At 52.9% G+C, this 27518-nt stretch overlaps 1 protein-coding gene across 3 annotated transcripts in view; it reads right to left on the reverse strand.

Moving 5' to 3' along the window:
* The window catches only part of ARHGAP39 (Rho GTPase activating protein 39), a 166100-nt gene that overhangs the window by 63992 nt on the left and 74590 nt on the right, over positions 1–27518 (reverse strand). For all 3 annotated transcript variants that reach the window (XM_074898311.1, XM_074898312.1, XM_074898310.1), the window contains exon 2: positions 9674–10105. In XM_074898311.1, the coding sequence (XP_074754412.1) occupies positions 9674–10105 (432 nt within the window). The remainder of the gene's footprint in view (positions 1–9673; positions 10106–27518) is intronic.

Below are 27518 nucleotides of genomic sequence, written 5' to 3' on the forward strand. Positions count from 1 at the left end.
TCATTGATCCACCTGCGCTCCAAACCCGAGCACGGCAAGTCTTCCCAATGCCTTCAGAAAAAGGATATAAATTGAGAGAATTGCAAACAAAATTGTGTTTTCGTTCACTCAAGGCACTGGGAAACAGCTCCCTGAACACTCAAAACAGACATTTTCTAGGTTGGAGCCATCTTTTAAACCTCAAAGCTCCTGTTTTGGGCTCTTGCAGTTAGAAAATGGCTCCTGCCTGCACCAGAGAGAGGAATTTGCGTTTTAAAGCTCCGCATTTACCTGCAGCCACCCTGCTCTGCCCGAGACACCTGACAGGACCCATTACCGTCACGCCGTGACCCCACAGAACTCCGGCGCAGCTCAGGGATTGGTTTGTAAGGAAATATCCCTCAGCTATTTCAGCTCAGCTACACTTAATCCAGAAATCTTTAAGTGTTGCATTTTATCTTCTCCAGGATCAGGCCACGCTTCAGAATTGAGAGGAGACCTGCAAGAAAAGCTCAGGTCTTGAGAAAGACCTTGGGCACAATTTCACAGCAGACGGGGCTTCAGTAAAGACACCTTATTCTCAAAGAGTCCCGCGTGGTGGTCCAAGGAAAGTTCTCCTGATGGTCAGAGAAGGTCCATCCGCTTCTCCTTCAAACTTCCTCTTGTCCCCCCTCCCTGGTGAAGCAAGGGCAGGGGTGTTGCCTGCTGGCAGCACAGCCGAGTCCTCCGTGCGTGGCTGCAGGAGCTCCTCTGAGCAGGTCCTCTCTGCACACCCCCCCCCCCACCCCCCTCAAATCCTTCTCCAAGGATTTCGAGCAATGGGAAGTATTTGCACAGACCAATAACCACAGACACTTTCAGACAGCGTAGAAAAACCCAGTGACCTGACATAAAACCCAGCTTCAGCCTGCTTGAGATTTCACAGCTGTCATGTTAGGCTTTGTAGAAAAATGACCATTTTAAGACAATCGAGGCAAAGTCTAGGACAAGACAGCATGAGCCAGAAATTCCTGCTGGAAAGTGCTCTGCCTTTGCTGACCACCAAGATAAACCTGCTCTTGAGATCCTGAAGATGAGCAGATGCCAGTTCACCAAGTTGAGACAAGAGAGCAGCGTTTCCTACCGTGGTCTCTGGAGCCAGATCCAGCCACTGATGACAGCTACGTGCAAATCTCATCTCACACAGAATCCCAGAATCCTTCAGGTTGGAAAAGCCCCTCGGGGTCATGGAGTCCAACCCTCAGCCCGACTCTACAAAGTTCTCCCCTACCCCACATCCCCCACAGCTCATCCCAACGGCCCTGAAACCCCCCCAGGGATGGGGACTCCCCCCTCCCTGGGCAGCCTCTTCCACTCTCGGACCACTCTTGCTGGGAAACATTTTCTCCTCCTGCCCAGCCTGAGCCTCCCCTGGGGCAGTTTCCAGCCGTTCCCTCTTGTCCTGTCCCTGATCCCCTGGGAGCAGAGCCCAGCCCCAGCCTCTCTGCAATGTCCTGGCAGGAGCTGCAGAGAGGGATGAGGGCTCCCCTCAGCCTCCTCCTCCTCACACTGAACACTCCCAGCTCCTGCCCTGCCTCCTCACAGGATTGATTCTCCAGCCCTTCCCCAGCCTCGTTGCCCTCCTCTGCCCTCGCTCCAGCCCCTCCAGATCTCTCTGGGATTGAGGTGCCCAGACCTGGACACAACCTCCAGGTGTGGCCTCCCCAGTGCAGAGCACAGGGGGACTGTCACCTCCCTGCTCCTGCTGGTCACACTAGTGCTGACCCAAGCCAGGAGGCCGTTGGCTTTCTTGGCCACCCGGGCACGCTGCTGGCTCCTGCTCAGCTGCTGGTCACTGAGAACCCCCAGATCTTCTCTCCCAGACAGCTCCAGCCACCCCGCCCCGAGCCTGTAGCCATGCAGGGGTTGTGGTGGCCCAAGGGCAGGACCTGGCACTTGGACTTGTTGAAGACTTGCTACAGCAAGTCCAGCGAGACCCAAGCGCTTGGCAGCAGCACATTCCCTGCAGATGCAGGGGCTGACGGCATCCCTGACCTGCACATGTTGACGGGACCAGCCCCAACTCAGTCCACTGCTGCACCAAGAACATGAGGAACGGACTCAGAGCCGCCTCCACCATCTCTGACCAAACCAGATGTTCTGGTTCCTCATCCCTCCTGTCACCGCAGGGTGTGGGGCACCTCCGAGTGCAAACTCCAAGGAGATCAGTTGCTCAAGACTTGCCCACTTCCCCTGACCTCCTTTTAAAGACCAGACAAGTTCAGGAGGGAAATACTCACCCAGAAACCTTGTTGAAATGATTGTAAGACTGAATGTTATGAAATCAAATCACCTGTGTTCCACCCGATCACCCCCAGAGCTCCCTTCCAGCCTTGGCTCTCCTATGAGCAACAAAACCAAGAACTGGAAAAACATCTTTCTAAATTGTCTTACCAAGGAGACTTCAACCACATCTCTGGTTGAAGATGATTAGTCAACCTGCCCCACACCACCCTGCTTTCTATTTCTAGATCCATCCCGTCCCCAGCCTCACAAATAATCCCCTTCCGTTTCCTCCTTTTGCTGCAAATTAAGTACTTCCAGTCATCATCTCCGACAGACCATGTGATGCCCAGATCCGTTCTCATCTCAGGGTCCTTAGGGCCAAGGCTCAGAAACACCAAATGCCCCGTCCAGAGGTAACTCCAAATAATCGCAAATATATTGCATATATTGGCCCCATCTCGGGGTCCCTCCTTGGCTCTCACAGCCAGATGAAGCCCTGGGTGCTGAGACATCGGTGGTCTCAGGAGGGATCTCCAACACCCTGGAGCCCCACAACCGCTCGAGCAGCACCCAGCAGGTCTGGCCTTGCCAAAATCAGCCTTCAAAAGTCATCCCACCCGGGGATTGCCCCATCCCTGGAACCATTCAAGGTCAGGTTGGACGGGGCTCTGAGCAACCTGATCTAGGTGAAGATGGCCCTGCTCATGGCAGGGGGGTTCGACTAGGTGATCTTTGAAGGTTTCTTCCATCCCAAACTAGTCTATGATTCTAGGATCCCTACAGCAAGGGGCTGCAGCAGTGCTCTTCATCGAGGAAGACTGACATAAAGCACTTTAACCCTCACCCCCCATGGCTCACGTTTATACACCCACCAGGTCAAAGCCATCGCTTCGGTGGGCAGACAAGTCACACAGCATCAGAGATGTCACTCAAAACAGGCTTGGAGGTGTCTTGAAAGAGCTCAAGATCTCACTATCAGTCAAAATTTCACCTCTTCTCACCTAGGACGTCCATGGTGGTATATATTTTAACGCTTACAAGCAAAAGATAAGGGTAAAATAAAAAAAAACTTTATCCACAGGTTCACTGAGAGCCAGCAACTGGCTGACCTCTGCCGAGTAGTTTCCTGTTCACACCTCAGGCATAAAGAGGCACGGGACTTACTGCCTCCTTCTGCAGAAGTTTTCATGTCTTCAGATATTTTAAGCCCCACCAGAAACGCCCGGCTCGCCTGTGCTATAACACTCCCTGCCTCAAGCAGCTGTCCTAAGTTTTAAGACTCAGACAGCTACAGAACAAATAAATTGTATAAAAAGATGTATTTTTTCAGCTTGTGCCTGGAAGATCCTCATGGTCAGAAACAAACACAAAAATGCAGAGATACCCTGAATGCCGAGAGGCTCGGGGCACAAACGCCTGAACTGGCTCTGCCCTTTGCAGCTGCTATCGCCGCAATCAAAAATCAATTTTTAATTTGCACAGCTCATGTTCGGCTTATCTGTCCTGGGTCTGAAAGCATCAGCCACTTGTGGAGATGAAATCTCTGCATCCCTGGAAGCTTTCCTGCAGATCAGCATAAGCAAGGACTCCTTCTTCATCTGTGCTTTGTTACAGAAATCAGAGCTGGATAAAACCCCCTCTGGGCGTCCAGCTATGAGCCACGGAGGAAATACTCCACCACAGCATCCCTGTCAGCCTGTGCTTTACCCAATTCCACAACCATTCCACACGGATTTAACTGTTTTCCGGTGATACACCGATGTTTCTGCAGCTTCCCATCCACCCCATCCCTGCTGGAAGCATCACCCCTACTAGGCTCAACCACTTCTCCCCTTTCAACTCACAGCATCTCCCCTTGATGTCAGCTGCAGCAAAGACCATCCCATTTCTGGTGGGAATAAAGTTGTTTTTGCAGGTGGACATCCATCGTGGCAAGAGTGGAGAGGATGTGTGGCATCGACAGACCACACTGCAGCACCCTCAACCCCTCCAAGGGTTCCTTGATGTTTGGAAATCTCTCCCTTAAGGGGTCCCAGTGACCCTGAAGTCTCATCAAAGCTTTCCAGGCTCTCCAGCATGCCCGGCCCAGTTGCTCAGAGAGGAAGGTCAACAAGGAAATGTGATATTTTTCCAGCCTAGACACAGGGGTCAAGAGACTTTAGTGTGCTGGAGCAGAATGCTGCCATGGTTGGTCTGAGCTGAACGGACAGGACTGTTGTGTCATCTCTAGGGATCACAGAACCCCAGAACCATCTGGGTTGGAAAAGCCCTTGCAGCTCCTCCAGCCCAAGCATGACCCTCCCCCTGACCGTTCCCAACTCCCCCAGATCCCTCAGCGCTGGCTCAGCCCGACTCTTCAACCCCTCCAGGGATCCCGGGGACTCCCCCCTGCCCTGGGCAGCCCATTCCAACGCCCAACAGCCCCTTCTGCACAGAAATCCTTCCTCAGAGCCAGCCTGACCCTGCCCTGGGCAGCTTGAGGCCATTCCCTCGGGGCCTGGCGCTGGGGCCTTGGCTCCAGAGACTCATCCCCCCTCTCTGCCCCCTCCTGGCAGGGGGTTGCAGAGGGCCAGGAGGTCTCCCCTCAGCCTCCTCTGCCCCAGACTGAACCCCCCCAGTTCCCCCAGCCGCTCCCCAGCAGACCTGTGCTCCAGACCCTGCCCCAGCTCCGTTGCCCTTCTCTGGCCACGCTCGAGTCCTTCAATGGCCTTTTTCGGGTGAGGGGCCCAGAACTGAACCCCCTCAGCGAGGGGTGGCCTCAAATGCAGGTGGAAACCATCCACTGAGCAGGAATATCAGCTCCCTGTAGCAGCATCTGTTTTAGTTAATTTTTATTTCGTCATTAAAGCTAGCAGACCCGGTATCTGCTGTGTGTCAATCCCTGGCAAGGCCAAGGCTATGAAAGGACAGCAAGCCCTCCAGCAGCCAGGAGCAAATCCACCCCATGGCTGGCTCCTCTCCACTAGCAGAAGATTTCACCCTTTCTAGTTAGAGAGCCCAGGTGCAGTCCTCTTTCCTCCCACCCTACTCAGCAGCTTTGCATCCCATAATATAACCGCCTAGCCTAAGTACTGCAAAAGGAGAGACAACGTGTGGGTGGAGGACACGAAGGATTAGTGACCTGCAAAGCCCATGTTACCTTCTGAGGTCCAGCACGCCAGCGCTGAGGGCAGTGGACCTGCCCCCATGGAGCTGCTGATCCTGCACGAGTTCCTGCAGCAAAGCTCAGGGAGACTAAAACCCGTCCACTCGATCCCTGTTAACCCCTCACGCTGGTTTGGGAACAAGCTCCTGCTTCATCAACCATCTTCTGAACTGTGTCCCAAGCAGCGTGGCCAGCAGGTCGAGGGAGGGGATTGTCCCCCTCTGCTCCCCTCTGGTGAGACCCCCCGGAGCCCCGCGTCCAGCTCTGGGGTCCCCAGCACAGGACAGACATGGAGCTGCTGGAGCGGGGCCGGAGGAGGGACACGGGAATGGTCCGAGGGCTGGAGCAGCTCTGCTGGGGGGAAAGGCTGGGAGAGTTGGGGGGTTCAGCTGGGGAGGGAAGGCTCCGGGGAGACCTTAGAGCCGCCTTTCAATACCTAAAGGGGCTTATAAGAAAGATGGGGAAAAACTTTTTACTTGGGCCTGTTGTGACAGAAGAAGGGGTGATAGTTTTAAACTAAAAGAAGGTAGGTTCAAAGTAGATCTAAGGAAGGAATGTTTTACCATGAGGGCGCTAAAACACTGGACCAGGTTGCCCAGAGAGGTGGTCGATGCCCCATCCAGGGAAACATTCAAGGCCAGGTTGGACAGGGCTCTGAGCAACTTGATCTGGTTGAAGATGTCCCTTATCATTGGAGGGGGGTTGGACTAGATGACCTTCAAGGTCCCTCCCAACCCAAACCATTCAATAATTCAATGATTCTCTGATTCACAAAGCTCTGGAGCGAGTGCAACAGACTGCTACAGCCCATGGGAGCAATGAGGACCATGCCTTTCACTGACCTCCAGGCTCCTCCTGGAGCTGCCGTGAGGTCTGGAGAAAACTTAGCGATGGGGAGTTTAAAAAAATGAGAGAGAAAACAATGACCCCATGGCCAACTGGGACCAGTTCAGCCCAAGGGCTGGGAGTACTGAGCTGCTGGCCATCCCCACCAGGGAGTGGTGGGACATCCTTCTCAGGTGCTCGCTGGGTGAAAAATGAAACTGCAGGAGTAAACACTTGAGAAAGAAATGGAGTCCTTGAGCCCAGCCTGCTGCAACACGGCGTACTCCCCTGAGGGGAGCACGTTATGCAGCAGCAACTGCAATCCTAGAAACAAAACCCAATGATTTTTCTCTGCACAAGAATGTGTCCAAGAAGGACACATGCTGAGACGGGGCACCTGCAAGAAGGCAAGAAACCACCTGCAGCTCAGCAGCGTCGAGCTGGATGGAAGACAAAGAAATTGGGCAACCCAGAGGTTTCCCAGCAAAAAGTGGTGGGAGAAATATATTCTCCATCTCAGGTCCAGTCAAATGAAGCAAGACGCGGGGTGAGCAGCAGGGTTCTGGTATTCTGGATGCTGGTAGTTTCATTCGACAAAGCGTGTCCACTCCAGCTGAGGATTTAGGTGTTGCTGGACGCAGCCTGCACAAGCAGTTTCTGATGGACAATGTTACCTGAGGCCACAAGATAGAAATAGGGGTGACAGACAGAGTACAGTAGGCTACTGCCTGTAGGAGGTGATAGAATCATCGAATCATTAAATAGTTTTGGTTGGGAGGGACCTTTGAAGGGCATTTAGTCCAACCCCCCCTCCAATGATAAGGGACATCTTCAACCACATCAGGTTGCTCAGAGCCCCGTCCAACCTGGCCTTGAATGTTTCCAGGGATGGGGCATCGACCACCTCTCTGGGCAACCTGGTCCAGTGTCTCACCACCCTCAGCATAAAGAATTTCTTCCTTAGATCTAGTCTGGATCTCCCCTCTTTTAGTTTAAAACTATTACCCCTGTGCTACCAAAGGTGAGGGCTTGGTGATTACGGAGATGGGAAAGCAAAGCCTGGCCTAAATAGCCATCAGCGTAACCTGAACAGACCCAGCTAGACTTCTGGCTTGTGTCAGCACTGGCGTGGCCAGCAGGGACAGGGAAGGGATCTGAGCCCTGGGCTCGGCACTGGGGAGGCCGCCCCTCGCTGAGGGGGTTCAATTTTGGGCCCCTCACCCCAAAAAGGCCATTGAATGACTCGAGCGTGGCCAGAGAAGGGCAACGGAGCTGGGGCAGGGTCTGGAGCACAGGTCTGCTGGGGAGCGGCTGGGGGAACTGGGGGGGTTCAGTCTGGAGCAGAGGAGGCTGAGGGGAGACCTCCTGGCCCTCTGCAACTCCCTGCCAGGAGGGGGCAGAGAGGGGGGATGAGTCTCTGGAGCCAAGGCCCCAGCGCCAGGCCCCGAGGGAATGGCCTCAAGCTGCCCAGGGCAGGGTCAGGCTGGCTCTGAGGAAGGATTTCTGTGCAGAAGGGGCTGTTGGGCGTTGGAATGGGCTGCCCAGGGCAGGGGGGAGTCCCCGGGATCCCTGGAGGGGTTGAAGAGTCGGGCTGAGCCAGCGCTGAGGGATCTGGGGGAGTTGGGAACGGTCAGGGGGAGGGTCATGCTTGGGCTGGAGGAGTTCAAGAGCTTTTCCAACCTTGAGGATTCCAGAATTCTGTGACCTGGCTACCATGGGCAGCCGTGTCTGCCCGCAGTGAGCAACAGCCCAGCATCCTTATGACTGAACATCAAAACTCTCCACCTCTCCAAACACCGCCTGCCTTGCGAGGAGAAAGATGCCAGCCCCACACTCAGTCAGTTTATCAGCGGATCTTCCAAGATTAAGCCTACCCTCACAGGGTAGATGCGTGAAGGCAAGGCTGCGTCTGAGATCCCACATGAAAGCTCTTGCTGAGCTGGGAGTTCCTGTTCCCATCCTGCGTGGCTGTGAGATCACCCGGCCGCAGTTTCTGTGTGCCAGCTGTAAGGAAGCGCAACTAGATGCGAGCAGGAATTGTGCTGCCAATCGCTCACCAGTGACACTGTTTGGTTAGTAACAACAGTCACAGAACCACCGAATCCTTCAGGTTGGAAAAGCCCCTTGGGATCATCGAGTCCAACCCTCAGCCCGACTCTACAAAGTTCTCCCCTACCCCACATCCCCCACAGCTCATCCCAACGGCCCTGAAACCCCCCCAGGGATGGGGACTCCCCCCTCCCTGGGCAGCCTCTTCCACTCTCGGACCACTCTTGCTGGGAAACGTTTTCTCCTCCTGCCCAGCCTGACCCTCCCCTGGGGCAGTTTCCAGCCGTTCCCTCTTGTCCTGTCCCTGATCCCCTGGGAGCAGAGCCCAGCCCCAGCCTCTCTGCAATGTCCTGGCAGGAGCTGCAGAGAGGGATGAGGGCTCCCCTCAGCCTCCTCCTCCTCACACTGAACACTCCCAGCTCCTGCCCTGCCTCCTCACAGGATTGATTCTCCAGCCCTTCCCCAGCCTCGTTGCCCTCCTCTGCCCTCGCTCCAGCCCCTCCAGATCTCTCTGGGATTGAGGTGCCCAGACCTGGACACAACCTCCAGGTGTGGCCTCCCCAGTGCAGAGCACAGGGGGACTGTCACCTCCCTGCTCCTGCTGGTCACACTAACATCATGAGAGGCATTGTTTAAGAGAATACAAACATATTAAATAATAAATCGCCTGGTTTGCAGCTTGCAAGCCACAAAAGCATGAAACAAAGCACACAGAGCAGCAAGGCAGACATCTCAGTACGTTGTCCCTACACAGCTCAGCCTTAGGAACCCAAGCACTGACTCACTGGTCAGTTTGAAACTTCTTTGCAAGAGAAATCAGCTCTTTTAGGAGCTCCAAAGACCAGTGGGACAACCCATGGTTGCAGCACGAATCATGCTGCCATGTTAGGGAGACTTTATCCAGGGAAATCATTTAAAACCACACCACTCTCTAAAACCGTGTGTTTCAGAGGACAAGAAATGAGTCTCTAATATATCTTTCCCAAGGGAACATCAAAGTTGCCCATAACGAGGAGAAACACCTTTCAGAAACGCTTTTACCTCTTCCTCCTGTAAGTGATTGCTTTATGGAGGAGCAAACCATCTCTCTAAAACTTGGTGCAGAGACCCATGAGCAATCTAGAGGAGCCATCCATAAAATATCACAGAATCACAGAATCTACTAGTTTCAAAAGGACCTGGTAGATCATCTAGTCCAACTGTTAACCCAGCACTGACAGTTCCAAATGTCAATCTTCCAACTGACATCTCCGCACAAGAGAGAGAAAGAGCTGCAGGACCGGGGCTCTGCTCTCTGCTCTTCCACAGCACTACCAGAGTGTCCACACACGCAATTTTCTTGCACCAACCCATCACCGAGCTCAGTTGCAGGCGCCTGTGCTGCGCCGGCAGAGCCAGCTTTGCTTTTACCTTTCTGTTTCTTCTTTCACTACGGCGTACTGGGTTGACTGACGGCTCGACCTCTGCTCCTGCACCTTCTCGCTGCCCTCCAGCTCTTGCTCCAGGGAGGAGCTGGTGCTGCCTTCCCTGCTGACATTGCTGCTCCTCCCGGGGCTGTTCTCCGTGGAAGCCCTCGGCGACTCCGTGTTCTGCTTCAGGGTCTGCAGCTTGGCCAGAGGGATGATATCGCAGTTCTGTGGCCGGTGCCACACTGTCCTCTGCGTGGTGGCATTGTAGTAGTAGAAACGGGAGGTGTTGGGGTCGAAGAGCTCCCACCACTGGTTTTCATTCGTGCGTTTGATCCGCACCCCAGCAGGGGGGTCCCACACGCACTCCCCCGTGATGAGGTTGGCGTACATGCGCTCCCGGGTTCGAGGCTCGATGATTTCCACCCATTCCAGCCTGAAGGAGAACAAACAGAGAGAGAGAGAAAGACTTCAAGGAGACGATCTTTGAAGGTCCCTTCCAACCCATTCAACGATTCAACGCTTGCAGTGAGCGCTCACAGCGTCTGGGGAGGCAGGATGGAGGAGAAGAGTGGCTTGGGTGAGGACAGCAACTCTTTCTTCCTCTCCCATCGACGCTGAGTCCCGCAGCTCTATTTACACTAAACAGAGTATCTGCAGAGGGGAATTCAGCAAGTCTGCAAGCCAGCTAAAACACACGCCCAGGTTACAGCACCCCAGCCTTCACCCCAGCTCACGGCTTCCACCCCGAGCCCTCTGCGTTTTAATCTGAACTCTTTGGGCCACAGACCCGGCGGCTGCAATGTCCTCGGCACAATGTCGGTGGTGAAAGGCAGCAGGGAGGTGAGAAACCAGAGGGACGTAGCCCCGCTGGAGGCACCAACCTGGCGATGAACTTACTTCTTCTGCAAGACCACCCCGCAGCTCCGCGCTGCTGCCCAGACAACCAAGCCCGGCAGCATTTGCCCGTGCGAGATATGAAGGTGATGGCTTCGCCCCCCTCAGCAGTGCCGCTCCCCAGCACGAACCCCAGTGTGCTGGCGCCCGGCTCCTGCGTGGCTCTGCCAACACCCCTCCCCTCCGTCTCGATTTCAACACCGGGCGAAGGCGCCAGCTCTCCGGCGCACGCGCCTCACCTCCAGCACCTTCCCCAAACCACCGCCCCGACACACCGCGGCTCAGTGATAACCACAGCCTGCACCAACCCCGAAACCCAACCGTGGGAGGGACGGAGCCAGCGAGGACTGAACAGACCTGACTCTGTCCTGGGCTCTGTGTGGAGGAATGGAATGGAATGGAATGGAATGGAATAGAATAGAATAGAATAGAATAGAATAGAATAGAATAATCAAATGGTTTGGGTTGGAAGGGACCTTAAAGATCACCTAGTTCCAACCCCCTGCCCCGGGCAGGGCCACCTTCCACCAGCCCAGGTTGCCCAAAGCCCCGTCCAACCTGGCCTTGAACCCTTCCAGGGAGGGGGCAGCCACAGCTTCTCTGGGCAGCCTGTGCCAGGGCCTCACCCCCTCACAGGGAGAATTTCTGCCTTAGACCTGATCTAAATCTCCCCTCTGTCAGCTTAAACCCATTCCCCTCGTCCTATCCCTCCCCCTGATGACGAGTCCCCCCCGCCTTTCCCGCAGCCCCTTTCAGCCCTGGGGGGCCGCTCTAAGGTCTCTCTGGAGCCTTCTCTCCTCCAGCTGAACCCCCCCAACTCTCCCAGCCTGTCCTCACAGGGGGGCTCCAGCCCCTGAGCATCTCCGTGGCCTCCTCTGGCCCCGCTCCAGCAGGTCCGTGTCCTTCTGATGTTGGTGCCCCAGAGCTGGACCCAGCCCTGCAGGGGGGTCTCATGAGAGTAGAGTAGAGAGGGAGAATCCCCTCCCTAGAACAGAATAAAACGGAATGGAATAGACTAGACTAGACGAGAATATTATATTCTCAGCTGGAAGGGACCTACAGTGATCATCTAGTCCAACTGCTTGACCACTTCAGGGCTGATCAAAAGTTAATGTATGTTGTTAAGGATATTGTCCGAATGCCTCTTAAACACTGACAGGGGCATCGACCAGGGGGTCGAGGAAGCCTGTTCCCGTGTTTGACCACCCTCTTTGTAAAGAAATGCTTCCTAATGTCCAGCCTAAACCTCCCCTGGAGCAGCTTTGAACCATTCCCACATGTCCTGTCACTGCATACCAGGGAGATCAGCTACATGCTGCTCAGTGCCCTCTCTGCACCTTTATTAGATTAGGAGTCAGTCTCACGTTGGTCTCTGCATAAAGTGTGGAGCTCATCACCAAAATACGGAGCAGAAAATGAGGTTTAACCTTCCTCCCATCATCCCGTCCGCTGCTGAGCTAAGGGCCAGGCACCATCAGCCCAACAGGGTGACCCAGCTCACTCAGAAACACAGCGAAGGGGTTTATTGAAATCATAAAGCAGTAAACGGAGCTTAAAAATGCAAAAGAGGATTAAAAAAAGTCATCATCTAAAAGAACAGACAATTAAACCAATTTTCCAGATTACCCCAAACACTGCAGGTGTCACCATTTGCTAACCCAGGGGCTACCTGAGGTTTACAGGCAGCCACATCTTATTCAGATTCTTCCTTTTTGTGTGGGCTTATGTAAAAAGGTGCAAGGGATGTTCGTATTAATGAAAATTTCTTGCTTGGAATTTGTCCTTGTCTGCATTTACAAGCCTGTTAAGAAAGGTATAGAAATAGATAAGGAAAAAAAGCCCCCAGTGTGCTAAGCGGAGCTTATCAAACTAGGTGGCATTTAAAACTGACACATTCAGTGAGTCAGACAAGTGACAGATCCCATCTCGCTGCCTTTTACTGGGAGCGAGTCCCCTGTGGGCTTTTCAGAAATGCCCAATTTGCTCAAGCACTTGCAAGGAAAAAAGTCCTCGGGGTGGAGGGGGGGCACTTACCTGCCCCCCCGGCAGCCGGAGATGCTGGCAGCCTTGGCCTCAAGCCCTTCAGCTGGTCCAGCTCATCTTCCAACTCGATTTAAACCGTTTTGGATTGAAAAAAAAAAGAGAGTGGGCTTTTTGGGTGCCAGAGGTTCGCGGGTTTGAAAAAACATACCAAAATGATGAAAATGTCTCCACTTCTTCTTGGCATGGAGAGAAAAAGCCACTGTTAAGCCTCTCCTTGCAGAACAGAGACTAAAAGCACTTGGAGATGTAGAAATCATATACCATGCCTCCTCTCACTCTGCAAAACTCAGACCTAACGAGCAGCCTTAATGAAGCGCGACACTACAGCTGGAGGCCAACTCAAGCTTTGCAGAGTTAAATATTTTCCCCAGGTTTCCACTGAAGGCTTTAATTCGGGTCTGAGCGTGATGCACCGACCCAGCATTTTCCACTGAAATGCTTTTGGCCCTAGAATGATGCCAGCGCTTGGCTCCCGTTTTAATGTTTCTCTTCGACCACCTTGGTTTAAAATAACCTCCATGGTGTTAAGAGCAGCTGCTTCAGCTGAGCTTTGGATCTTCCTACCAAGAAACTCTTGGGCTATCTGCATCAGGGAGGAATAAAAAGTCCTTCATCCAGGGTTCCTCTAGGGTGAAACAAGAGCTCAAGTGATCCACAGGGAAGCAAAGATAGACTGGACTAGACTAGATAGGATAGGATAGGGTAGGATAGGATAGGATAGGGTAGGATAGGACAGCCCCATGGAGCTTGAAAAATGTAAAGGTCTGTTTGGACCCAACAGAACTGGATCCTCATGGGCTATAAACCAGCCAAGGTAAAACCCTGCAGCACCTCAAAAGAAAAAGTTAGTACGTTAAGGAAATGCAGGACCTTTTGTCCTCGAGTCCTTAATTTCCTCTTGGTTTTTACTGCGAATTATCAACTTAGTAACGCCAGGCAGTGTCTGCGCTTACAGGTCCACTCTCGCTCCATCATTATTTTCCCTGCTGTTGGAGAAGAAGAAATTTAGTGTTCATGTTTCTCCTTCCTCCACAGTCTTTCAATTTACTGGGGTAATTCATCAACTCAAGCAGCTCAATATGCAAAGCAGAGGATCAATAGTCAAGGGGTACCCTCCTCAGCCCTGCGCTGGGCGGCTGAAAGGGAGAACAGCAAAAATCTTCCATCAGATACACAAATCCGAGATTCATCTGCCTGAAAGCCAAACAAAATCCACATGTCTGGAAAGGCTGGACCTCTGGCACAGACAGGAAAGCTGATGTACCCGTGCAATAGCAAATTTGGAGAGAAAAACCCACAGGACTAGGAGACAGGGCTCTGATAAAGGCTTGTCTTATCCCAGATCCTACCTTGTTTTTGCAAAAAACCCTCCCCTGTTGCAATTTTTTCCCCAGAAGTGTAAACCTCAGGGCTAAAATTCCTGAGTATTTCCCCAAAATAGGGTCCACGTTGAGTATTTCTGAGGTACGAGGCCAGCAGCGGGGCTAACAGGTAGGTGTGCAACGTGCTGCTGGCGTAGGTCCAGCACAACTAATCGGGGTACCAGATGCAGTCTTGGCCTAGAATTACCATCGTTATTTACCGCGTCAGCCAAAAAACCTGCTCGATGGGTAGTAGAGAAGTCTGCTGCAAGCTCTGGCAGCCAAAGAGACTCAGACCTACCTCAAGGTAGCACTGTGCAGTAATCTAAATTTAAATAGCCCGTTGAGTACGGTCCAAGGCAGCGCAGAGCTTATTGCTGTTGGGTTAAAGGGATTTATAACCGATGCAGGAGAGTGGAAGGTGCCCGGCGAGCCTCAGACTCACGGTGCCGACAGGAAAACCTTCACCTCATCATAAAGGGAAGGCTCCAAAAAGCCCCAGACTCACCAAAAATCCATTTTTAACTTGCGCTGCCCAGAAAAGGAGCCCAGCTGATGCTCAGATTAGAATTCTGGAAATGCAAAGCCCGCTGAAATGAACCCTGGACTTAGTTTAACTTTGTAACTTTATTCAAAAACCCACCAGAATCAACTGAACTTCAAGTCACAGACGCCTTATTTTGCTGTTTAAGGAGAGGACCCTCACCCTGAGCTGCTCTAGGAAGGAGATTTGGTTCTACAACAACGATGCTCTGCATTCCCTCCTCCACCCCAGAGCAACACGGGATTGGAAACGCAGCGAGAAAGCAGCCGGGAGAGAACAAGCACCCGCCTCGCCTTGTTGCTGTAGAAACCCTGCAAGGACATCCTGCTGGTTTGAGTCCCCCGACCATCTCTTTCCGCTGTTTCCACCACGCGCCCCATCGGTTTAATTGTCACGGCACCAGTTGCTGCGTATTTAATGCATGGCAGTGCCATCTCCTTGGAAACCCTTTTTTTAAAAAAAATTTATTTAGGCTGAACATAGGGAAAGCTGAAAGGATGCTCGGGGGATGCTGTCGGTCACCTCCTGAGGGACCACGGGCACGAGTGCGATGAGGAACCTCCCACGCCTGTGAGGGTCAAGCTGTGATGCAGAACGATCATAGAGCCATCAAATGGTTTGGGTTGGGAGGGACCTTAAAGATCATCTAGTTCCAACCCCCCTGCCCCGGGCAGGGCCACCTTCCACTAGCCCAGGTTGCCCAAAGCCCCGTCCAACCTGGCCTTGAACCCTTCCAGGGAGGGGGCAGCCACAGCTTCTCTGGGCAGCCTGTGCCAGGGCCTCACCCCCCTCGCAGGGGAGAATTTCTGCCTTAGATCTGATCTAAATCTCCCCTCTCTCGGCTTAAAACCATTCCCCTCGTCCTATCCCTCCCCCCTGATGACGAGTCCCCCCCCCTTTCCCGCAGCCCCTTTCAGCCCTGGGGGGCCGCTCTAAGGTCTCTCCGGAGCCTTCTCTTCCCCAGCTGAACTCCCCAACTCTCCCAGCCTGTCCTCACAGGGGGGTGCTCCAGCCCCTGATCATCTTTGTGGCTTCCACTAGACCCACTCAAGCAGGTCTGTGTCTTTCTGCTGTTGGTGCCCCCAGAACTGGACCCAGCCCTGCAGGGGGGTGTTCCAAGAGTGCAGCAGAGGGGCCCAATCCCCTCCCTCTACCCACTGGCCACACAGCTCTGGATGCAGCCCAGGACATGGTTGGCTTTCTGGGCTACCGGTGCATGTTGCTGGCTCACAGTCAGCTTTTCATCAACCAGCCCCCCTAAGTCCTCCGCAGGGCTGCTGCTCTCCATCCCCTCCTCGCCCAGCCTAGATTTGTGCTTGGGATTGCCCCAACCCATGGGCAGGGCCTTGCACTTGGCCTTCAGGTTGACACATTCCACATCTCCGGCCTGTCCAGGTCCCTCTGGATGGCACATCCCTTCCTTCCAGCCTGTCGACCTCACCACACAGCTCGGTGTCGCCAGCAAAGTTGCTGAGGGTGCCTCGATCCCACTGTCCATGTCACCAACAGAGATGTTAAACCGGTCCCAACACCGACCCCTGAGGACGCCACTTGTCACTGCTCTCCACTCGGACATCGGAGCCATTGACCACAAAGATGTTTCATAACAAAGCCCCCAGGGTGTGGGGGCCACCAGAGACCTTACAGCACTCGTGTTGATATAAGTTGGGTTTTAATGAGCCAGAATTTCTATCATTAAGGTTAATGTGGCCTCAGAGAGCCACGGAGGCTCTTGGGCAACTTGGGTGTTGCTTTCTGAGTGACCCATCACTCAGTATCACCCGTGCCTCACCCTGACATCACTCCAGAAAAACCTCCTCTGTATCCCTCCTGACACCGCAGCAATTAACACCATGAGCCAATCCGATTAGGAGAAGCTTAAATTTCAAAGTATTTTACACTTAAAATGACTTAGTATTTATTGATAACTGCAGTTACGAGGGTAAAAATAGCCGAGCAAGCATCTTTCTGTATCAGAGCATAATGGGGTCAAAAGCCCGCATCGATTTGGCAGGCGTCTCGGTCAGAAAGAAGCAGCTCAGAGCAAGGACCTCTGTGTAACTAGAGAGGGAAGAAGCTGGATTTTTTTAATTTTTTTTTTTTTTTTAGCTCTTGAACCCTCCGAGAGGAGCAAACTATGCCCAGGAAGATCAAACAGCATCAGTTTTATCCAGACCTGAGGCTTCAGGTTAACAGATCAACAGCAATTTAAATTCCTGCTCCTCGGGGAGATGTTGGAGACCTGGCCCAAACCTATCCTAGAAGAGCAAGACCAAGGCACTTGGAAGCAGCTCTACAGCACTTGAGGTGCTTTGCTCCCCAAATCTCTCACCCTTGAGTGATCACTTTGGCATGCTGGCATTCCGGATCCACACATGGCCAAGAACAAAAATCCCCCTGCTAGTGCACAATCCCACAAAGAAGATGATTCTCATCTCATTCCCAGCCTTCAAATTAAAAATGTAAAAATTAAATTAATCATAGAATCACGGAATGGTTTGGGTTGGAAGGGACCTTTAGAGGTCATCTAGTCCAACCCCTCTGCCATGGGCAGGAACATCTTCAACCAGATCAGGTTGCTCAGAGCCCCGTCCAACCTGGCCTTGAATGTTTCCAGGGATGATCTACAATCTATAATCTACAATCTGTGTTGTTTTTATTTTTAAACAGCCTGGCTCTGAGCAGAACAATTTGCCTTATTATTACGCACATTCTTTTAATTTATTATGCATGCTATTCTGCAGGAATATTTTACTGTAAAAAATTATTTTAGCCACCAGAAACATGTAGTTCCTTGGTGTCAAGCCTTAGAAAGCCCAGGCTGATGAACGCAGGCACAGCACAGATACAGAACTGCTGAGCATCAGCAATAAAAGAGTATTAGCTGTAGGTAGATAATAGTGAGCAGAGTATCAAAGTGTTTGGGAGCTGGGGCTTTTTTCTGCACAAGTAATTTTAGTGCCAATGCACATTTTTACAAAAATATGTCATTGACCTGAAAGGTATAATACTTCTTCGCTATCTGGCCTGATCGATGCAGGCAGAAGTGCTTCGAAGTGCTTGAAGAAATCAGGGCAGGCTACCAAAGGAGCAGAGCTCCTTGCAGCGGCAGCTGGAGCTGGCAGAAATGCTTTCAGTGAGATGGAGCTATCAAAAAAAATCCAGTTTTTCCCACCGAGCAGGAGTTACCTGCTTAGGGTGCAGGTGCTGAGCTGGGGGGTTGTTAAATGGAGAAGCAACGTGCCACGAGGGCTGGCCAATGTGTGGATCCGTAGCCAGCCACAGAGACCAGGCAAACAGCTTCTGCCTGTCCACTGTTTGCTCCCCTGGAAAGCCAAACCATGAAATCGCTGTGCTGCCCGCAGACGCTGGTCCTCACCCACCCCCACCCGCCTGCGGAGTGATGCCGATAGATGAGCCCCCAGATTGGGCACGCTCCCCCCCGAATCCTGAGACAGCTGTGTGACAGCTTGACTCCAGTTGCCCTCCACCCACCGCACCACAGTAAAGGTCCTTGGGCAAATCTCTTGTGATGGTCACCAAATAATTTCAGTTCACCTCCCTCGCAGGGAGCAAGGCTGGACCACATCACCACATCTTCTACACGGGGGTAGAAGAGCAGTTGCCACAGCTCAGCGGGCACAAGAATCATCAAATTGTGGTTTGGGTTGGGAGGGACCTCAAAGCCCATCCAGTGCCACCCCCTGCCCCGGGCAGGGCCACCTTCCACCAGCCCAGGTTGCCCAAAGCCCCGTCCAACCTGGCCTTGACCCCTTCCAGGGAGGGGGCAGCCACAGCTTCTCTGGGCAGCCTGTGCCAGGGCCTCACCCCCTCACAGGGGAGAATTTCTGCCTTAGATCTGATCTAAATCTCCCCTCTGTCAGTTTAGACCCATTCCCCCTCGTTCTATCCCTCCCCCTGATGACGAGTCCCTCCCCCCTTTCCCGCAGCCCCTTTCAGCCCTGGGGGGCCGCTCTAAGGTCTCCCCGGAGCCTTCTCTCCCCAGCTGAACCCCCCAACTCTCTCAGCCTTTCCCCCCAGCAGAGCTGCTCCAGCCCTCGGACCATTCCCGTGTCCCTCCTCCGGCCCCGCTCCAGCAGCTCCATGTCTGTCCTGTGCTGGGGACCCCAGAGCTGGACGCGGGGCTCCGGGGGGTCTCACCAGAGGGGAGCAGAGGGGGACAATCCCCTCCCTCGACCTGCTGGCCACGCTGCTTGGGACACAGCCCAGGAGACAGTTGGCTTTCTGGGCTACCAGTGCACATTGCTGGGTCATGTCCCATCTGTCACCCACCAGTACCCCCAAGTCCTTCTCTGCAGGGCTGCTCTCCCTCCCTCCCTGCATCCCCCAGCCTCCATGGGTATTGCAGATTACGCCAACCCAGGTGCATGAAGTAGTTTAAGTGTGTCAAAGCCCAGAATTCACCACTTTTGGGTAGAGACGACATATTTGGTGCCATGAAATCAGACATTAATGGCTCAACAAACCTTTGCGACAGGGCACTTCTGTACCAGGGGGAAGAAGCAGCTCTCATTTAGGACTTCTGAACTTAATCAACGATTCCTCCCTCCTTTTTAAACATATTAACACCTCCATCCTTAGAGTTTCTCCCATTTCTGCACGCCCCCCCCCCCCCCCCCCCCCAGCACAGACTCTTATCTTTGCCCATCCCTGGAGCAACTGGCCCACCAGCACGGTCCAGGTGGATCCAGGTGCTCCAGATCTCTCCATGCACAGGCACCACCCAGCGACCACCATGAAATTTAAAGCTGTTGAGACCACAAACCCATCACCTAAAGCTCCTGCTCAAGCTTTCGCAGGGCCGTACAGCTGGGTCGGCTCCCGCTCAGCTGTCTGCAGAGTCCCGTGTCAGGGCACGATGGATTTTTTGTCACTCAGATGCACGAGCTCCTCACGCAGCCACCGATCGATGCGCCGCGTGGTCCCTGGGCCACCGCCAGCCAGCCTGCAAACCGCTGAGCAAGGCAGGGAGAAAGCTCTTCATCACAAACGGCATCCAGAGAAGGGCTTTTCTGTTTGCTCAGCCTTCGGAGCTTCTTCTCCTGACAAAGAAGCTGCTCGTGTTAATGATGTTTTTGGAGGAACAACACCAGCCGGCTGTGGCTTGTGTGACAATCGGAGTTTTGCTGCTTTTTCATGCTAATGAAACCTTACAGAATCATGGAATGGTTTGGGTTGGAAAGGACCTTTAAAGGTCGTCTAGTCCAACATCCCTGCAATAAGCAGGGACATCTTCAACCTGATCAGGTTGCTCCGAGCCCCGTCCAACCCAACCTTCAATGTTTCCAGGGATGGGGCATCGACCACCTCTCTGGGCAACCTGTGCCAGTGTCTCACAACCCATATCATAAAAAATGTCTTATTTCTTATCAACCTTAGAAATGGTGAGCGCATCAGCCAGCGGGAAAGCCTCGGAGCCAGCATCTCCGCTCCCTTTCCCTGCCAATCCCGATTAAATGAAAGTTTTGTCTGTCTTTTTCCAAGCCGTAACGTTCGAGATCCCGCTCTCCCAGCACGGGAACGGACCCCCCACTACCCACAAAATCAACCCTTATTAACTTCTCCTGACAGCCTCATCATGTGCCCCATGCTATCATATTCCTGCCATCGACCGGCGCCGCGATAGTTACATCACGTCTAATCTTCGCCGCGTCAGCCTGCTAACCTTCCCTTGACATTGCAAAGAAAGTCAGATCCCTTCCTCATCAAAGCAGCGTGGCGTTAATACACACAGCCGATGGCTCTTGCCTGCCAGAAAAGGATTTTCCTTTTTTTATTTTATTTGAAAGGGATGAGCAAAGGCTCAGGCCAATATACAACTGATTCTCTTTGATAGAAAAGTTGTTTATTTCCTAAGGTGGCTTTAGAGTTCAATCTCTGCTTTGTCAGCAATTTCCCCTTTGCTGAAATTACTGCAGATACATGTCAGGACGGAGAGAGGTCTTGTTTATTTTCTCCCACTGTCTTGAAATAGCTATTGCCTAGCAGGGGATGCAGTGCTGCTGGCAGTCACGTGCTGGATTTCTTTCCAGATCCTTACAAGCTGCAAGGTTCGGGGTATTTATGTAGTTATGGGTCAAGGCCAGGAGCTGCCGGAGTATCAGACTGGATCCTGAGCTCTGATTTTTCCTGACGTTCTCCCCTCTTTCCATACGGATGGATGAAAAATGAGACATGACCCAGCAACGTGAGCTCGCAGCCCAGAAAGGCCCCGTGTGCTGGGCTGCACCCAGAGCAGGGTGGGCACAGGGCGAGGGGGGGATTCTCCCCCTCTGCTCCGCTCTGGGAGACCCCCCTGCAGGGCTGGGTCCAGCTCTGGGGCACCAACAGCAGAAGGACAGAATCATCTAGGTTGGAAAAGACCTTGAAGGTCATCTAGTCCAGAAGGACACGGACCTGCTTGAGCGGGGCCAGAGGAGGCCACTAGCATGCTGGGGGGGCTGGAGCCCCCCCTGTGAGGACAGGCTGAGAGAGTTGGGTTCAGCTGGAGAAAAGAAGGCTCCGGGGAGACCTTAGAGTGGCCTCCCAGGGCTTAGAGGAGGTTGATAAGAAAGAGAGAGGCTTTTTAGTGGAGCCTGTAGTGACAGAACAAGGGGTTAATGGTTTTAAACTAAAAGAGGGGAGATTCAGACGAGATCTAAATAAGAAATTTTTTACGATGAGGGTGGTGAGACACTGGACCAGGTTGCCCAGAGAGGTGGTCGATGCCCCATCCCTGGAAACATTCAAGGCCAGGTTGGACGGGGCTCTGAGCAACCTGATGTGGTTGAAGATGTCCCTGCCCATGGCAGCGGGGTTGGACTGGATGACCTTCAAAGGTCCCTCCCAACCCAAACCATTTGATGATTCTATGGGTAGACTAAAACCAACCCGCTGTGCTCAGAGTTCTCCACCAGGTCAAAAGGCAGCAGCACAAGCTACACGTTGAAGTCTGAAGGGGTGCAGGAACGGTGGGTAAATGCAGCTAGAGATGACTGCTCTCACCTGACCTGCTTTATGCATTGAACAAGATCTAAAGCTGCGTGCTTTCGTATTCATGGAATCAAACCACTGCTTTTTGGTTTAAAAATGTCAACTACACTGACGCTGTTTTCTAAATTTACAGATTTGTCACCTCAGAGATGGGTCTCAAAAAACCGAAGCGAATTTGCCACATCAGTCCTCTGAACATCATCAGTAAATCTCAAAATTTCAAACTTTTTCCATCAAACATGTCCTCAAGTGCTTACTGACTGCTCCCAGCATCTCCGGATTCAAACTATATTCTTTGCTATGAAAAAACATTCCTAATTTACTTTAGTAGGTACAATGGAAAGGAACTATGGGGAAATAAAAAATACCATAAAAACAAGGCGCCAGAAATTTCAAGCTCACTAAGAAACCAGGAAAAGCAGAGAAGAACCAAGACCACAGGGGCGTGACGGGGACGCAGAGCTCACTCCAGACCGCTGTTGAGTGTTGAAGGCCACCACAAGGATGCTCAGGAGGAGGAGTTGGGGCTCAGATGTCATCCCAGACTACTTGTATCATCCATCATCATGGCCAAACACAGCCCCAACCACCCTGTCACCGCTCTGTCTCCAGTGGTAGCCCTTTTGTAGGATAAAGACTTGCACAAAGTAGACAATCCCAGGGCATGTCTATCCCATCCTCCTTGACCACTCTCCTCCCTACAGCTCACCATCTCCTTCCAGAGCAGATGATGAGCTTCAGGGGAACAGGCTAAGGAAGCGTTTCTACGAGTGTCAGAGCCTCTTCTACTCCACATGATCCTCAGACATTTCTTATTTTTTAGACTGGAAGTCAGAATGGTTTTAACTTGTTTTGGAGTTAGATACAAGCATGCAGATGTTCCCCAAAATATTTCATGACTGCGTTCTCACAGAATCCCAGAATCATCTGGGTTGGAAAAGCCCTTGCAGCTCCTCCAGCCCCACCATGACCCTCCCCCTGACCGTTCCCAACTCCCCCAGATCCCTCAGCGCTGGCTCAGCCCGACTCTTCAACCCCTCCAGGGATCCCGGGGACTCCCCCCTGCCCTGGGCAGCCCATTCCAACGCCCAACAGCCCCTTCTGCACAGAAATCCTTCCTCAGAGCCAGCCTGACCCTGCCCTGGGCAGCTTGAGGCCATTCCCTCGGGGCCTGGCGCTGGGGCCTTGGCTCCAGAGACTCATCCCCCCTCTCTGCCCCCTCCTGGCAGGGAGTTGCAGAGGGCCAGGAGGTCTCCCCTCAGCCTCCTCTGCTCCAGACTGAACCCCCCCAGTTCCCCCAGCCGCTCCCCAGCAGACCTGTGCTCCAGACCCTGCCCCAGCTCCGTTGCCCTTCTCTGGCCACGCTCGAGTCATTCAATGGCCTTTTTGGGGTGAGGGGCCCAGAACTGAACCCCCTCAGCGAGGGGCGGCCTCCCCAGTGCCGAGCCCAGGGCTCAGATCCCTTCCCTGTCCCTGCTGGCCACGCCAGTGCTGACACAAGCCAGGATGCCGTTGCCCTCCTTGGCCCCCTGGGCACACTCTGGCTCATTCTCACCCCCCCAGCCCCTCTCTGACCGGCAGCTCTCCAGCCACTCCTCCCCAGGCCTGCAGCCCTGCTGGGGGTTGTTGTGGCCCAAGGGCAGCCCCCGGCATTTGCCCTCAGTGAAACTCCCCCAGCTGGGCTCAGCCCATGGCTCCAGCCTGCCCAGGTCTCTCTGCAGCCTCCCTGCCCTCGAGCAGACCCACACTCCCACCCAGCTGGGTGTCACCTGCAAACTGACTGAGGGTGCCCTCGATCCCCTCGTCCAGATCATCCATAAAGATGTTAAACAGGAGTGGCCCCAGCACCCAGCCCTGGGGGACACCACTGGTGACCGGCCGCCAACTGGATTTAACTCTGTTCACCACAGCTCTTTGGGCCCGGACATCCAGACAGTTTTTTACCTGGCAAAGCATGTGCTCATCCCACAAGTTTGGGCTGTGCAGGGCATCATGCCCTTCCACTGGAGTTGTCATCTTCAACCTCCCAAATGTTTGCCTTTGGGAGAGTGCCAGGATTTACACCAAGAAGTGCTGACCGTCACCGAGAAACATCCCCCTCCACGCACAACACACCCTTCATCTTCAGAGGAAGCTTCAAACAATTAGTGCCACGACAAAGGCTCGTTAATGAGCATGACGCAGCGAGTCCTGATCCTGCGTACAGGTTTTTGGGGCTGTTTGTATGAAGGAGAGGCGTTCCTCGAGCAGAGGGACGCTGTGGATAACTCAGCTTTGCGTGCCAACCTCCACAAACCCCAGCTCTCCTACGTCTCCGGCAGTCTGCACACCCCTGCTGAAAAATTACTGCCCTAGAAGATATTTTTGGGTCTAAAGCCAGAGCGATCAATGTCTCCGGAAGACGTGAAAGAGAAGATGAGACTGTTGCCCCCAGGCTCGTAAGTCTAACTCGTTACCTCCCGCTTTTGTTTCTGGTAATAAAGTGAACAAAAAAGACGTTCCAGGAAGAAATGGAGCTGCAGTTCTCCTCCCACGGCCGCGCTGGAGGAGGAAAGCACACTGCAAGATAGGGACAGAGTACAGAAATGTATAAATAACTTCTCCAAGTTGCACAACAACCACCTACTCCGTTCAGAAATTAAAAAAAAAATTAAAAAAAAATCTCATACTCCTTCTCTGGCACTGCGGTTCAACTTGCACCAGAAAAAGGCCCGGGAAAATGAGCGTAAACAAGTGATCCTCAGCGAGCCTGGATTTTTTTTCCTTCATGCCCTCCAGCGAACGTGGGGAGCTCCAGGGATCGAAGGAAGCGAAGCAGAGCTGGGGAGCCCAAGCAACTCGCTTGGGAGAAGACAAGATGCCACCTAGCAAGCAAGCGTGGGAAAAATGAATTTCGGTTTAACGGCACTGAATCACTCTGTTTCATAGAATCATCGAAGGGTTTGGGCTGGAAATAACCTTTGAAGGTCACCTAGTCCAACCCTCAAGATGAGCAGGGACATCTTCAACCACATCAGGTTGCTCAGAGCCCCGTCCAACCTGGCCTTGTTTCCAGGGATGGGGCATCGACCACCTCTCTGGGCAACCTGGCCCAGTGTCTCACCGCAGCCTCACGGTTAAAAAACCATCTTTATATCTAATCTAAATCTTCCCTCTTTCAGTTGAAAAGTTTAAACCTTTAAGCACGTGGGATCTTTTTCTTTTCAACACCAGCCTGCTACACCATACGTTACAAGAGCTTTGAGGATCCTTTTTCCTGCTGCGTGGGGGGTGCTTAAAGGCACCGCAAACACCTTTCGCTCGGTGCTGCATCATCCCAGCCACCCCTTTTGCCGTTTAAAGCCTGATGACAGCGCTGCACAGAAAACCATCGGGTATTTCAGTCGTCTGGAGGGAATTTGGCAGCTGAAAAACGAGCGGCATGACGCTGCAGATCGCTCGCTTTTTTTTTGCTTTTTTTTTTTTTTTTTTTTCCTGCAGACAGCCAGCAAGGCGGGTTTGAGAGATGCTGGTTTGGAGACTGCTGCTCACACAGCTGTGCTGGAAGAGGTACGTAGGGGCAACAGAGCACGACAAGACCCACTAAACTTCCCCTAAGTCATCTGGTGCCTTTTATTTGCTGGCGATACGAACATGAGATTTGCGACTCAGGAGTAATTTGCACTCTAAACTACACACCCTAAGTAATTCCTGGCCCCGGTTAAACTGGGGCAACGCATATTTAGATACGTCGTCGCTGCAGGCAGTTCACTTGAAATGTTTTCTGAGAAAGCTCCTGGGCCACTTGCTCCCAGCTAGCCAGGCTCTTCTTCAGCGCTTCGGGAAGCCAAACCACGGGGGAGTATTTTTGCATAGGTCTAAGCCTCCCAGCTCTCTCTGCCAGCTTGACACTGGGAACTACAGCTCTTGCCAGCTCTTTTTTTTTTTTTTTTTTTTTTTCCCTGAAGAAATAGATATCTGGATAACCTGGAATGCTGCTTTTAAATATTAATATTACAATCACTATGGAACTGCAGAGACCTCGCAGAAGCCTTTGCTTCTTTGCAAAGGTCTGCTCGAGCAACAAAGGGTGACAACAAATGAAATTAGTCCTCCCTAATCACAGGTGAGCTGTGAGAAAAACCTTGTAAAACGCAGAAGGAACAAACCTAAGCGCTGCTGTTTGCTCAAGATTTTGGTTCATGCGCAGAGGCTGCCTTGCCCACGCAGGGCAGGGGAACGTGCACCTCCCTCCAATCAAGGTATAGCATCAACGGAGAGCACTGCCGGCTGAACAGGAGCCAGAGTGTGCCCAGGGGCCAAGGAGGGCAACGGCATCCTGGCTTGTGTCAGCACTGGCGTGGCCAGCAGGGACAGGGAAGGGATCTGAGCCCTGGGCTCGGCACTGGGGAGGCCGCCCCTCGCTGAGGGGGTTCAGTTCTGGGCCCCTCACCCCAAAAAGGCCATTGAATGACTCGAGCGTGGCCAGAGAAGGGCAACGGAGCTGGGGCAGGGTCTGGAGCACAGGTCTGCTGGGGAGCGGCTGGGGGCACTGGGGGGGTTCAGTCTGGAGCAGAGGAGGCTGAGGGGAGACCTCCTGGCCCTCTGCAACTCCCTGCCAGGAGGGGGCAGAGAGGGGGGATGAGTCTCTGGAGCCAAGGCCCCAGCGCCAGGCCCCGAGGGAATGGCCTCAAGCTGCCCAGGGCAGGGTCAGGCTGGCTCTGAGGAAGGATTTCTGTGCAGAAGGGGCTGTTGGGCGTTGGAATGGGCTGCCCAGGGCAGGGGGGAGTCCCCGGGATCCCTGGGGGGGTTGAAGAGTCGGGCTGAGCCAGCGCTGAGGGATCTGGGGGAGTTGGGAACGGTCAGGGGGAGGGTCATGCTTGGGCTGGAGGAGCTGCAAGGGCTTTTCCAACCCAGGTGATTCTGGGATCACTTCAACATGCTGCCTCCACCCCACTGTGAGCTGACTCCACCAGGCGCTCCGGAGCTGAGACCCAAGAGAGACATCTGATGTTCTCTAAGCGTTGGACCGAGCACCATCTCAGAGCTCCCAAGCCAGAACCCCCCATCCCAGCTGCAATATCCCACTTCCACTAGGAATCAAAAATCCCTGAGTTTTGGGATGAGATTCACCCCCAGAGATCTCAGGCTTAACAGTAAGGAACAGTCTCTAGGAGGGCAGGAGGCTGTCTCACAAGTATTTCTGCTCGCAGACACTCCCACAGAGGTTTCCCAGCCTTTCTGCCCCGAGTGTAGATAAAACAGCATATAACAACACCAAGGTGTAACCCACCGCCCGATCTAACCCCCCTGCTCACTCCCACAAGACGTGTTGGGTGAAGCCAAGCAGCCCCCGGAACTTCAGCCTCTCTCAGTATATACAAAATAGTGTCCCAGTAGGAAAACGAGACTAGGTAGTTTCCATTTCCATCTTTGTCTCTGTTCCCATAGAAACTAAACTAAAATGGAGACAGTAAAAGAAAATTAAAGCTTCGATAAAGGAATCTACTAGGAAATGGCACGTGAGTGGGTGTGGGGAATAGCTGATGGATAAACATGGAGAGAAAGAAGCAACCAAAAATAAGGCCGTAGCAGGAAGACTAAATTCAAATATGAGGGGTGTTCCCACATTAAAGTCTTTCTTATTTGAGGAGAAAACTGAATGAATAAACTGTGTAAAAAAAAAAAATAAATTAAAGCTTGAAGATGTCACAGATGAAGTGAACCGTAACGAGATGGTATCTCGCCATGAGTTTAGGGTCTCCATGCTTTAGTGGAAAAACAGTGCTGGATCCCAGAGGAATCCCAAAGCGCTGTCATGTGCCACCTTCCCTATCCCAGGTGTCAGGAATCACTGGGAGGGAATAAACAGGAGAGAGATCACATCATTGGGCAAGTCCACCCCACTGCAGTCCTTTAAGAAAAAAAAAAAAAAAAAGCTAAACCTAGGAAAGGGTAGCCAGGACAGTCTGAAATGTAGAAATCCCAACGGAGAGTAAAACACAGCCAAAGATTATTTTAGACCAGCACAG

The sequence above is a fragment of the Athene noctua genome, chromosome 2 (genome assembly GCF_965140245.1).
Source record: "Athene noctua chromosome 2, bAthNoc1.hap1.1, whole genome shotgun sequence".
NCBI lineage: Eukaryota > Metazoa > Chordata > Aves > Strigiformes > Strigidae > Athene > Athene noctua.